Here is a 12,936-nt window from a genome sequence, read left to right as displayed (position 1 = left end):
AGGGCAGGTCCAGATGTTCTCCGAGGGCCCCTCTGGTTGACCGCCTGGGGTGGACAGAGCATGCTGACCCAGACTGAGGAAGAGAGACTTTAATCGGGGACTTTCTAGGCCGGGGTTCCAGTTCGGAAATGAGGACAGGGCTCCCCTTTGTCTTTGTGGGGCCCCCACCGGTCCCGGGCAGCTGGGGGTTGGGGTAGCGAACACTGAGGCCATCGGAAGTTTCCAGATGATCCCGGGAGATCTCAAGGCCGCATGGTTTGCAAGTATTTGACTGCCTTCCTGACCCTGGCGTCCTGGGGGTTCACGCAGATGGACCTGCCCCGGGCGGTGACAAGCCTACACAGGGAGAGGACCGTCGGGGCGTCAGCGTGGGAGGCCCTGCAGAGCCCTGGGCAGCCTCGTTCTGCACCAACCAGGATGGAGTCACCTGGCCTCAGTGGGAAATCTGGGGCATCGGCTTTGTCCTCCGTGACTCCTGACCCTCCCAGACACCAGGGCCCTAGAACCTCTGCCCCCACCCACCCCATTCTGCCCAGCCCCCCCAGAGCCTGGGAGGTCGGGGTGCACAGGAGAAACCTGGTGCTCGGAGCCCCCCGGGGCGGGCTCAGGCCCAGGCCAGGGGAAGGGACTGACTGACTGCCCGTGTGACACGGGCTGTTTCATCTCGCTCAGGGCCTCAGCGTTTCTCCATGAATCAATGAAGAGGGTGGCCTCACAGCCTGGGCCTTTGGGCATTGCAGAGTGGGCTACAGGGCAGGGCCAGGGTGAAGGAGGGGTGACAAAGGCCATGTTCTCTCGTCCCAGTGGCCCCGCTGGGAGCTCCAGGGCCTCCCGCTCCCACACTCAGCCCCCAGGATCAGGGTGGGGGAGGGAAGGGCAGACTCACACAAGGGCTCTCCTGGGGCAGTCCTCTGAGGTCCAGTGCCATGTCACCAGCTTTTTGAAAGGAATGGCTCCTCTGAAGTACTCCATGCAACACTCCTGGGCCACATTAGTTCCCCGGCCTACGGAGGAAGACACAGGAGCAGGTGTTCGAGAGAGTCTGTGGCTATGGAGAGGGTCCGTGGTGTGTCTGACGGCGCATGCACGTTCATGTGTGCGTAAAGGGGTGGGCCCACGTTTGGGATGGGGTTGTGTGTGTTTGTGCTTTTGGAGGGATCTGTGAGTGTATCAAGTGGGGCGTGTCACGTGTGTGTCTGTGATGTGCACATTTGTGCGCTCGATGTCTGGGTTTTAGGAGGCTATGTGTGTGTGTGTCTATGAATGTGTCCTCATATGTCTGTGTGTGTGTCTGTGTGTGTCTGTGTGTGTGTGTGTGTGTGTGCACACTCAGTACTGCCCCGAATCAGCACGCGTGCACCCTGGACCAGCCTCCAGGCTGAGGCTTCCCCAGCAGCAGCTGGCAGTCCTGACAGCACTCCAGGAGAAACCCCATTTTACAGATGATAAAACAGAGGTCCACGGTGTCAAGACACTATTCCGTGGCTCAGTTTCCTCATCTCCGCACAACAACAAATATCCAACACTTGCAAGAAGACAAACGGGAAACAGACTAGCCTGTTTACTAAGACGCTCTGGCTGCCCTCTGGGTGTCCGGGGGCTGTCACCTGTCTGTCTCACTCTCGGAGCTGAGCGGGGCCACCATCCCCCAGGAGCAAGAGCAAACGTGCAGCCCACTGTGAAGGTGGCCCGGCCCAGAAGGTGACCTCAGAGACCACCCCTGGGTTGCCAGTGGGCACTCCCCAGTTTTGTCCCTGATTTCAGCCTTGCTTTTCCAACTGAATGGGAAAGTTGCTTTATACACATCCTCTGGGAAGGATATGAAAATATGAAGACCTATTCATAACACATACACTGGCAAATAGTTTTGAGAACTTTTCATTTTTTGCTGCCAAAACGCAACCCCAGTCACTGCCTCACACCCATTGGAGTTTGAGGTGTGGGCGCACGTGTTCCTCCCCACACCAGTCCCCAGGTGCTGGGCTTCCTCTTCCTCCCCCTCCACATCAAGTTCATCACCTTTATCATCCTCATCATTAGGCTCCTCTGAATGCCTCCCTCAACATCCTATGCTGCCGACCTCACACATCTTTGCAGGAAAACGAGGCACAGATAACACACAAACACGTGTGTGTGGCTGCTGTGGCCTCAGTGCCCAGCCCGTCCTCTCCTCTGCTCTCACCTGCACGGGCTTCCTGCAGGAAAGCCCCCAGGAGGAGGGTGAGCAGGAACAGCACCTTCAGTGGGGTCATGGTACCAGGAGCCCAGGCGACGGTGTCTGCGTGTGGGTCCCTCTGCTCGGGGAGACAGGATGAGAGCCGAGGGTGGAGGTGACCTATTTAGGATGACAGCCGAGGGTGGAGGTGACCTATTTAACCTCTTCGGGGACCTTGTCCCGCCTCCCGTCACCTTGTCTTCCCATCCTTCCCTAGACCAGCGGAGTTCGGAGAATTTGAGATGATTCATTCGAAGTCCAGCCTTGGAATGTTTGTGGCTTTTCAGAGAGAGTGGGCACACTCAGTTGGGGACATTGGTGAGGTATGTGTCTGGGGACCATAACAACACACTTCTCCTTTTGCAGGGATACTTTCTTGGTTCAGCTTATGGGGTCCAGGTGATGCTCATAGAATCTTCCTTTTCAGCTTCCCACAAAGAATCCAGCTTTGACATGATTTTATCGGGCGTCGTTCCTGGAAGCGCCACTGTGCACAGTGCTGAGACTTTGGCTGAGATGGCCCGGATCCTTCGGCCTGGTGGATGTCTGTTTCTGAAGGAGCCGGTAGAGGCAGCTGTAGGTAGGAAATCTTCACGTGAAAGGCTAGACTTTCACAGAGTTGAATCTTTAGGTGTGTGTGCTGCATCTCTCTGAGCAGGAGATACCATGTAGTAATCAATATTCCTGTAGCCGAACCTTCTCCTTAGAGATAGATTATTGTCAAAATCTAAAGCAACACATCTGAAGAAACTGATCTTTGACTTGTTAGTTAGTACAACATTATAAAAGGAACCTGCCTATCTGAAACCGCTGGGTCCTTCAACAGGTGAATAGTTAAACTTCGCTGTCTCTACGGTAGAAAACGATGCAACAGTATAAAAAGGAACAAACCTCATATGAGCAGCAGGTTGGATGAATCTCAGGGGAATCATGCTGAGTGCAAAAGCCACTCTTAAAAGTTACATGCTGTCTGATTTCGTTCATACAACATTCTTTTTTTTCCTCCCCAATATTCTTGAAATAACAATGTTATAGAGCAGTGGTGGTCAACCTGGTCCCTACCACCCACTAGTGGATGGCCCAGCTTTCATGGTGGGCGGTAGCAGAGCAACCAAAGTATAAATAAAAAGATAGATTTAAATATAGTAAGTAGTTTTATAAAGATTTTTTCTGCCAAACTTAGCAAAAATCCAACATAAAATACTTGGCAAGTAATTATTATTATATGCTTTCACTTGCTGTAACTCTGCTTTATAAATTTTATAAAGTAAAGTTACTTCCCTACTTTATAATCACCATTACTGTGGAACCGGTGGGCGGTTAGAAAATTTTACTACTAACAGAGATACAAAAATGGTCGGTAGATATAAAAAGGTTGACTACCCCTAATATAGAATATTGACTAAGACATTTTTAAGTTACCAGAATTTGCAAATAAGAATGTCTTTTGAGAATGAAAATAATATATGTATTTATTTCTTTGCTCATCATTTTTTTCCTCGATAACTTATTCTCACTTTTCCCCCAAAAAACTGACTTAAGGGATGAACAAAACTGCATAATGGGTCATTTGTAGTGGAGAAAAAAAAATCAGAAAGAGGCTAGTAAATTTATATGTACCAGAGAGATGTGAGGACACCCATGAAGGTGACCAGAGTAAATTTCCCAGAAGAATGATCAGGATATGACAAACATGAGAGTAACCTGTGATCGTACTACCGAGAAGCCTGTTTAAATAAGGAAGGCAGGGACTCCAAGTTGAATCAGGAAAGAGAGAGAAACTAGAGAGGCTGACTGGGGTGGTTATCTTGGGAGGGTATGTAAGTTGACCAGGAGAGGCCAGGTGGTGGTCATTAACCCGTTAACCACACAGCAGTCATCCTGCTCCATCCTGGCCCTGCCTGAAGGAACCCTCGACACTATGTAGCTCTCTTGCTCTCATTTCTTTTGATTGTGAGCTTGACCTTCCATCCCTTTGACACAGTGAAGGAGTAGCTACTATATATTTTTAGGACATTCTGGCCACTAGAAAAATATATGCAGTATTACACATGGCTCTTGGCATTCTGATTTATAGTTCAGCATCCTGTTTAGTATGAACTGGCCACAAAAGCTTGACCAAATCAAAATTTTAAATCTTAAAACTATAGGCTACTTTCACCCTGCTGGATACTCCATTGGTTAGACCAGGGGTGGTCAACCTTTTGATGCCTACCGCCCACTTTTGTATCTCTGTTAGTAGCAAAATTTTCTAACCGCCCACCGGTTCCACAGTAATGGTGATTTATAAAGTAGGGAAGTAACTTTACTTTATAAAATTTATAAAGCAGAGTTACAGCAAGTGAAAGCATATAATAATAATTACTTACCAAGTACTTCATGTCGGATTTTCACTAAGTTTGGCAGAATAAATCTTTATAAAACTACTTACTATAGTTAAATCTATCTTTTCATTTATACTTTGGTTGCTCTGCTACCGCCCGTGTGATAGCTGGAACGCGCACTAATGGGCGGTAGGGACCAGGTTGACTACCACTGTTATAGATGATGGAGAACAAGTTGGTTCTTGTGGAGGAGGCGGTGGCTATGGCTGAAGGGGTAATGGGACATTCAGTATCCTGATTGTGGTAGTGGTGGCACCAATCTTACAAGTGTGCTAAGATTGCATAGAAACACACACACGAGTGTATGTAAAACTGGTGAAATATGGATAAGCTCTGTGGACCGTCGATGTCCGTTTCGTGGTCTTTGTATTGTAGTAGAACTGTGTAAGATGTTTCCACGGGAAAGTGAGGAGAAGGCTCCTTGAGACCGCCCTGAACTTTTAACTTCCTGTGCATCCAGAGTTTTGGTTGAAAAATAGTGACTGGAATTCAGGGAGTGAGGAGGTAATTATTGATTCATGGGAAACTAATGATAAAATCCAAGAAATAAAAATCTCTTTTTTTTTTTTTAAATTTTTTTTCTTATTTTTATTCATTTTAGAGAGGAGAGGGAGAGACAGAGAGAGACAGAGAGAGAAGGGGGGGAGGAGCTGGAAGCATCAACTCCCATATGTGCCTTGACCAGGCAAGCCCAGGGTTTTGAACTGGCGACCTCAGCATTTCCAGGTCGACGCTTTATCCACTGCGCCACCACAGGTCAGGCCAAAATCTCTTTTTTTGTTCAAGGGAAAGCATCAAAGAATTATTCATTTCTGAATTTAAGCATTTCTTACTAGACTTTCTATCAAATTTTGATGACTTATTTCAACCAGTAAGATAATACAAATGAAAGTATTTTGAAATGTATAAAGGTGTTTATGGGGAAACAGACTGTGATGTGTATGGCAGATGTCAGCATTCTTTGCTGGAAATGTAAACCTTGGGAGGCTAAACACAGTGTCTTTTGGCAGAACTATAAAGAGAGAAAACACTACTTGTTACTGTAGCGTTTCTAAGCCTCTTTCTCAGTCATTATCTAACAACCCCTGGAAGGTCAGGTATTGCGAAGAAGCAGAGAGCCCTAAGAACGATAATAAAATTATTATATAAAACTTAAGAGCATTGGTAAGAAAATTTTGAATAACCAAGTCAAATTAAAATATCACTAAAATATATGTATACATTAAGAAGAAAAGGTTATTGTTGTTGAAATCCCTGCTTTGCCTGTAAAGCTATTAACTGAGGGTTTTTTTCTTGGCAGTCGACGACAGCAAGGTGAGGACAGCCCCTAAACTGTGCTCGGCCTTGACTCTCTCTGGCCTTGTGGAAGTCAAAGAGGTATGTTGCTGGACGGCCTCCTTTGCTGGGTACTTAGACCATGTGTCACTGTGCCCAGTGTCTCTTTGTCAGACGGTAGAAAGAGAGTCGGGGAAATGACAGGCCTAAGGGTGAGGTGATAGGTTTGCTCAGACAGGAAGTAAGTTGAGAAGTGCATTGCATGTGCGAGACATGCCTCAGAGAACAACCGGTGGGTAAGTCTCCTTGGAGAGGCCGGCTGGGGCCTCAGGGGGTTGGGGCCTATTCTGGTCTCCGACCAGGTTTAGTGGTGGTGACCGCTGAGGCAGGCAGAGCAGGACACGGATCTCCTGATGGGTGCACATCCTGGGCCCAGCTGAAAGGCAGGCCCTAGATCACCCTCAGCCATTTGGTGGGAGGTTGGATAGGCTGGAGGGGGAAATCCAGTGTTGGCAATTCATTAGAAGTTTTTTTTGTTGTTGTTGTTTTGTTTTTTGAGAGAGATAGGGACAGGGAGGAAGGGAGACAGATGAGAAGCATCAACTTGTAGTTGTGGTGCCTTAGTTCATTGATTGCTTCTCATATATACCTTGACCAGGAGGTTCCAGGTGAGTCAGTGACTCCTTGCTCAAGCCAGGACCTTGGGCTTCAAGCCAGCAACCTTTGGTTCAAGCCAGTGACTGTGGGGTCATGTCTAAGGTTACACTCAAGTGGGTGAGCCTGTCCTCAAGCCACTGATCTCGGGGGTTTTGAATCTGGGTCCTCAGTGTCCCAGGTTGACTTTCTGTGTACTTCAAATACAGAAATGAGGCCCTGGCTGGTTAGCTCAATAGTAGAGCATTGGCCTGGCATGTGGAAGTCCCGGGTTCGATTCCCAGTCAGTGCACACAGGAGAAGCGCCCATCTGCTTCTCTACCCCTCCCTCTCTCCTTCCTCTCTGTCTCTCTCTTCCCCTGCTGCAGCCATGGCTCCATGGCCTCTGCCTCAGGCACTAGAATGGCTCAGATTGCAGTGGAGCAGTGCCCCAGATGGGCAGAGCATTGCCCCCTGGTGGGCATGCTGGGTGGATCCCGGTCAGGCGCATGCGGAAGTCTGTCTGCCTCTCCCCACTTCTCACTTCAGAAAAATACAAAACAAAACAAACAAACAGAAAAACAGAAATGAGTACTTGATGCAATCTAGGTGGGCATAGAACATCATTTTGCAGAAATAGTGTGGCCTGAATCTTTCCATGTCTTGAATTCCAGCTGCAGAGGGAGTCCTTGAGCCCTGAGGAGATACAGTCTGTCCAAGAACACCTGGGTTACCATAGTGACAGCTTGCTCTCTGTGCAAATCACAGGCAAAAAACCCAACTTTGAAGTGGGTTCTTCTAGTCAACTTAAGTTTTCTGTTGCCAAGAAGTCTTCTCCTTATGGTAAGACCGGACATTCGTCTGTCTCAGTAGACCTGGAGGGACACATTAGAAATAGAGCCAGTGATCTGAGTGGGGTGGTGCTAGTATTTTTAGAGGATTATTAGTCCTTCCTTCATGTCTGTCGTTTCCAAAGGGAAGAATGTTTAATACACTGTTGTCCTGGGCATTTTCCAGCCCCAAACTGAAATAATGCCCAGAGACTGTCTAGTTTAGCCCCTCTGCACTGGGAGATGTTGCCGCCTCCAGCTTTTACAGGCCTGAGTCAATGGTTTTGTTATGAAGTCTTTTCAGGCCCCAGAATATTGACATTTATCCTCAGAAGACCTCGTGGTCATGGTCATGGTCAATGTAGATATGAGTACCCTGCTCCTCTTCCCACGTGTCCTCTACTTTTGTGCCAGTAAAGTCGGCTTTTCTTTGAGGATCCTAAGACACTTGTAAAAATATTTCTACTGCTCAGGAAATTTTGCTCTCCCATTCCGCTTGGTGTTTCCGATTAGTTTTTTAATGCCTGAGTTGACAAAGTTGTCCCATCTGTGAGGTGCGCAAAAATTCATAGGTCTGTTCACACTGCTGTTTTGAATGTCCAGCCTACATTCAAGAAATTTTTTGGAACCCTAACCCTTGGGTTCTTATCCAGGATAGGTGGGAATAGTTTAGGTGAGGGATTTGCCCTGAGAGGGTCTGAGCATGCAGTTCTGAAAGTGATCACTAGGGGGTAGTCTTACCCTAGGCCAGGGGTTGGGAACCTTTTTGGCTGAGAGAGCCATGACATATCATATTTTAAAATGTAATTTCGTGAGCGCTATACAATGACCCGTGTACATTATGCATTATCCAATAAAAATTTGGTGTTGTCCCAGAGGACAGCTGTGATTGGCTCCAGCCACCCACAGCCATGAACATGAGGGGTAGGAAATGAATGGATTGTAATACATGAGAATGTTTTATATTTTTAATGTTATTATTTTTACTATTAAAGATTTGTCTGTGAGCCAGATGCAGCCATCAAAAGAGCCACATCTGCCTCGCGAGCCATAGATTCCCGACCCCTGCCCTAGGCCCATTTGAGAAGCAGCCCGGCATTGAATGGGGCTGTGAGCCCCTTCCAGTCGTTCCTAGCCATCTCGGGGCCTATAGAGGAACTGAGGGGGTGTGAGGTTGGTGTTACACTGCCACCCAGGGCCCTGGAGCTTGATTTCCTGTATGGAACAGGTTTACGTGAGGCTCACGCTGTGCTCTTCACGATGCTTTTTGAGTCTCCCGTTTAATCTTCAGTCCCCTGCAGTAGGTGGAGGGAGACCCGCTGGCCCCAGGTTCTAGGATGGAAACTAAGATAAGGAGGAGAAAGCAATGTGGAGTGGAAGTGAAAGCATTAGACAGAATTGCATTTGTGGCTTTGTGTAACCGGCCCGAAGATCTAAACCTGCTTTCTCATCTTTGAAATTAGGATGCCAGATACTTCCCTCTTAAGGTTGTTGCAGGATTGAGTCAGATGATGTAGGTAAAATGCTCCATATGGTATCTGCTACAAAGCAAGGGCTTAAAGGATGGTGGCTTCCGTTACTATCATAGGGACTGGCCCCAGGTCATGGCTTTTGTAAGGGGTAGAGCTGGGCCTTGAACCAGGCCTTTGACTCTCAGTCCAGTTTGCTCCCCACTCAGAGTCTCGGTGGAAAGCACCTGTTTGCTGTAGTTTGTGTAAGGCTTGTTCGCAGAGCTCTCTTTCTTTTGTTGGTCGGACTCAGCGAAGCCTGCCGTGGACCCTGCAGCCGCCAGACTCTGGACGCTGTCCGCCAATGACATGGAGGACGAGAGCTCGGTGAGTCGGCGCTGAGGTCGCTTGACCGCTTTCTTGAGGCCCCACGCTGGGTGTGAAAGTGTGTGGTCTGGAGCGGCCTCCCAGGACGTGTAGGTGTGGAAGTATTTCAAGCCCAGCATTGTGGCTGTGCCTGTCCCTGTCCCCAGCATTCTTGAATAAGAGGCACCTCCCCACGAGTGGCCTTTCAAATTCCTTTTCAGCATGTCTTTCCCCACAGATTTTCTAGTTCTTACCTCATGTGATCTATGAGAGATTCTCGTGGGGAGTTTGTCAGTGGAAATATTTTCAGTGGCTCCCTTGGGCGAGTCATTGACATTCACTTACAAAAAGCAATATGTACTTCTTTATCTTGGATCAGTGCTGCGATAATAAAGTTCTTCGTTTCCACAACTGTCAAATTTATAGTGGCGAGCAAAACAGGTCATGGGTCACCTCCCTCATAGGACTTGCAGATGAATTGCACACACGTTCATCAGAGTTACACAAATGGCCCTTTTCTCTGGAATTCTAGTGAAAATATTCCCCTTTTCTCCTGACAGCCCTTCATATACAGGATAGGGCAAACATGGGTTTACAGTTGTTCACGTGAAAAATAATGAAACAATTAATAAATAGTAATATAGGAATTAACTTTCACGCACTCACAGCTGTATACCTTCATCTGCCCCCCCTGCGTAACTTCTCTTTGCTGTTCCTGCCCCCTGCTCCCATGCACGACCGTGTTCATTGTACCTGGAGCCTCTTCTGTGGGCACGTAGTTCCCCGGGTCTCAGCTGGAACATAAGGGCCAACCCGAAGTAGGATGGTGGGCGCCCTCCTTCCACGATGGCATAGACTGGCCCCCTTCGCCATGACCGCCTCAGCTCTTCACGAGCACAGACCAGGACTGTGTCCCTAATGCTGGCACACTCTCCAGGACCTCATCGACTCCGACGAGCTGCTGGATCCGGAAGACTGGGAGAAGCCCGACCCGGCCTCGCTGCGGGCCCCTTCGTGTGGAGAGGGGAAGAAGAGGAAGGCCTGCAGGAACTGGTGAGTGTGCAGGGCGCAGCGGCGTGCTCCTGCCAGAGGCCTGGCTCCGGCGGGGCGTCGCAGTGCTCTGCTGCGAGGACAGCACGGGTCTCGCTGAGACACCGGGCACACGTGCGGAGGGTGCGATAATCGCGTAGTGAAGTGGACAGCGAGCACGGGCCCCAGGTTAGGAGTCAGAGACGTTTCTGGTCCCTTAGCATCTCCGCCATGGGTTCCTCGGCTGCCTGCCCCTCTTCCCAGCCAGGCGTCACCACCCCAACTTTGTGATAATCATTCCCGGTGTTTCTGAAAGTGTAACTACCCACATGGGGATCGTGTAGCTGGGAAGAACTGACTAGTGAGCCCCGCCCGGACTAGGCAAGGAAGGATCAACACTCCACGTCCATGGAGGCTCCCAGGAAAGATAAGACGGACGGCCGTCGGGCCTGGCTCCTCTGGGAACGGCCTCGGCATTTGTGTTACCCGCCTGGCCCGTAGGCATTGGAGCGAGGACACCCTGTGTGAAGAGAAACGTCCTCGAGCACATTTCGGCATGTCCGGAATTGGGAGTGTGGGTGGTGGCCAGCCTCACTCACCAGCTACTGGTTTCCCCCAGCACGTGTGGCCTTGCCGAAGAACTGGAGAAAGAGAAGTCCAAGGAACAGATGAGCTCCCAGCCCAAGTTGGCTTGTGGAAACGTAAATATCTTACCCAGTGTCCACGCCCCTCGTGGTATCGGGCGTCACCCCACACTAGGCAGGGACCAGCTCCAGCTGTGAGGAACTCACTGCCCCTGTATTTTAATAACAGGCCGATACATGAGAACTCGGATGTGGGTCGCCACGGGGGAGCGAGTTGACCTCTTAAGGGAGGGTTGGCATGCTCATGCCCAGGCAGTGGCTCTGGTGCCTTCTTTTTGTCCCCATCTTCCTACTTCCTGTGGACCTGAGGCTATTCAGCTGTTTGGCTGAACTGACTGTGATGGACCTGCTGAGAAGATAGAAATAAGGCCTCCCAGGGAGCCTCTCTAAACCGCTGTGTTCCTGGACCCCGATCTTAAAGACTTAGTGTTTGGGTCCCCACTGGCCCTGCAGGTGCGCCTGGCTGTTCCCTCGGGCCAGTGTGGCCTATGAAGTTAGGGTTCCCGTTCTTCCGGCCTCTGCCTCTGCCCCTGCCTCTGGGCTAACTTCCCGGTGTGGTTGTCTGTTCTCTCAACAGTGCTACCTGGGCGATGCTTTCCGCTGCGCCAGCTGCCCCTACCTCGGGATGCCAGCCTTCAAACCCGGGGAGCAGGTGCTCCTGAGCCATAGCAATCTCAACGATGCCTAGGGGCCCTGCCGGGACACCTGCGCCTCGGCCCACTGCCGCCCTCAGGTCCCGTCTCTGGATTTGCTCCCTCTCTGCTGGGGCGCCCTCTGCAGGGAGGGTGCCGAGTGGCCGTGGGGTGCAGGCTGGGCAGTGATGCTGTGGATCAAAGGGCCGGGGTGTCATGGGGCGCGGCCACCCTGGCCAGGCCGGTTTCTCCACCCAGTGTTAGGGAAGTGGAACGTGTCCTGACGAGGTCTCTCCCGCTGTCAAAGTGTGACCGCCGCACTCCGAGCCCGGGCTCCTTGTGTGTTACACTCTGGGATGGAGGGCCCTGCCTTAACTCTGCGCTCTGCCAGTGCCACTGCTCGGCGTCCAGAGTTGGTGGTTCACCCAGCGTGCAGTTCCTGGTGACATGAGTCAAGTGTCTCATGACGTCAGGGCACCCAAGGAGCCACTCAGCGGGTCGCAGTGATCACAGCCAGGGTCCCTGTACCCCTTCCGCCCCACCCCACCCGTGTTCTAGCGTATTGCCCCTGTGTTCTCTTCATCTGCAGTTAGTAAACCTGAGTGCTTCCGTGTATCAGTTGTGGAGAGGGGCTGTGTGTGCGTGTGGTGTCTGACAGCCACCCAAGCTCACTTGGACCACAGAACTTTGTCTTTTGGAGAGACCTGTGTCACGCACAGACAGGGCCAGTGCTCCACTTAGGGACCGATCCTCCCTCCATCTTCTTCACAGGAGTCCAGGGTGATGAGAATGTGGAGGAAGCAGGACAGAAGTGTGAGCCCACAGAACATCTCTGAGCAGGAGGCCCTCGGCTCTTGTTACCCACCCACACTACTCGGGGTGGATCTGAGAGACTGGATTTTTATATGTTATCCATAAATAAACGTGTTCTGTGTTCTTATTCCTGGGAACTTGGCTGGCTGTTTGCATTTGCTATCCTGGTCCCTGCTGGTATATTTCAGTTATGGGCATGGCTAGACTCTAGTTTGACTGCAAAGGCCCTGTGGTCAGCAGTTCTGAGATGACCCCCTGAGCCCCGTGCCCTTGCAGAATGCCCTGCCTTGCATTTGAGCAGGACCTGTGAGCACGATGGGACTCACCACTGTGGTTAGGTTACACTATGTGGCAGAAACGAGGGGACTTTGCAGATGTGGGTTCCTAACAGACCTTCAGTGAACAGGGAGATCATCCTTAGGGGCCTGACATAAGCGTTGGTCCCTTTAAAGACCTGGAGAACCAAGAATTTGTACTGTGGCTTTTTTCTGGCTGCTGTGTTGTGGGGGGTCCATGGGCACAGAACTGCGAGTGACCTCTGGGAGCCGAGAGCAGACCTCAGTGACCATTGAAGAGGAAGAGGGCCGTCAGCCCTGCTCCCAGAGAACAAATGTGAACCGAACGAGAGGACCCGAGTGCCCAGTGAGAGCCGCCCAGCGAGACCCTG

At 50.4% G+C, this 12,936-nt stretch overlaps 2 protein-coding genes across 2 annotated transcripts; one reads left to right on the top strand and one right to left on the bottom strand.

Annotated features, from left to right (window-relative positions):
- Window positions 1–74: 74 nt before the first annotated feature.
- LOC136381031 (C-C motif chemokine 17-like) lies at window positions 75–2,283 on the bottom strand. Its single transcript, XM_066349368.1, has 3 exons — window positions 2,183–2,283; window positions 887–1,004; window positions 75–336 (listed from the first exon to the last, which is right to left on the bottom strand). The coding sequence occupies exons 1-3, from the start codon at window positions 2,250–2,252 to the stop codon at window positions 243–245; spliced, it is 282 nt and encodes a 93-aa protein (XP_066205465.1). The 5' UTR covers window positions 2,253–2,283; the 3' UTR covers window positions 75–242.
- LOC136381434 (anamorsin-like) lies at window positions 2,251–12,396 on the top strand. The gene is made up of 10 exons (XM_066350175.1): window positions 2,251–2,330; window positions 2,433–2,533; window positions 2,643–2,795; window positions 5,900–5,976; window positions 7,182–7,350; window positions 9,099–9,172; window positions 10,089–10,204; window positions 10,800–10,881; window positions 11,402–11,795; window positions 12,015–12,396. Exons 1-9 carry the CDS (start codon window positions 2,251–2,253, stop codon window positions 11,510–11,512), a joined length of 963 nt encoding a protein of 320 aa, XP_066206272.1. The 3' UTR covers window positions 11,513–11,795; window positions 12,015–12,396.
- Window positions 12,397–12,936: the final 540 nt, after the last annotated feature.

The sequence above is a fragment of the Saccopteryx leptura genome, chromosome 9, assembly GCF_036850995.1.
Source record: "Saccopteryx leptura isolate mSacLep1 chromosome 9, mSacLep1_pri_phased_curated, whole genome shotgun sequence".
NCBI lineage: Eukaryota > Metazoa > Chordata > Mammalia > Chiroptera > Emballonuridae > Saccopteryx > Saccopteryx leptura.
Note: the sequence above shows the minus strand (reverse complement) of the source record. Positions and strands in the feature narration are given on the sequence as shown.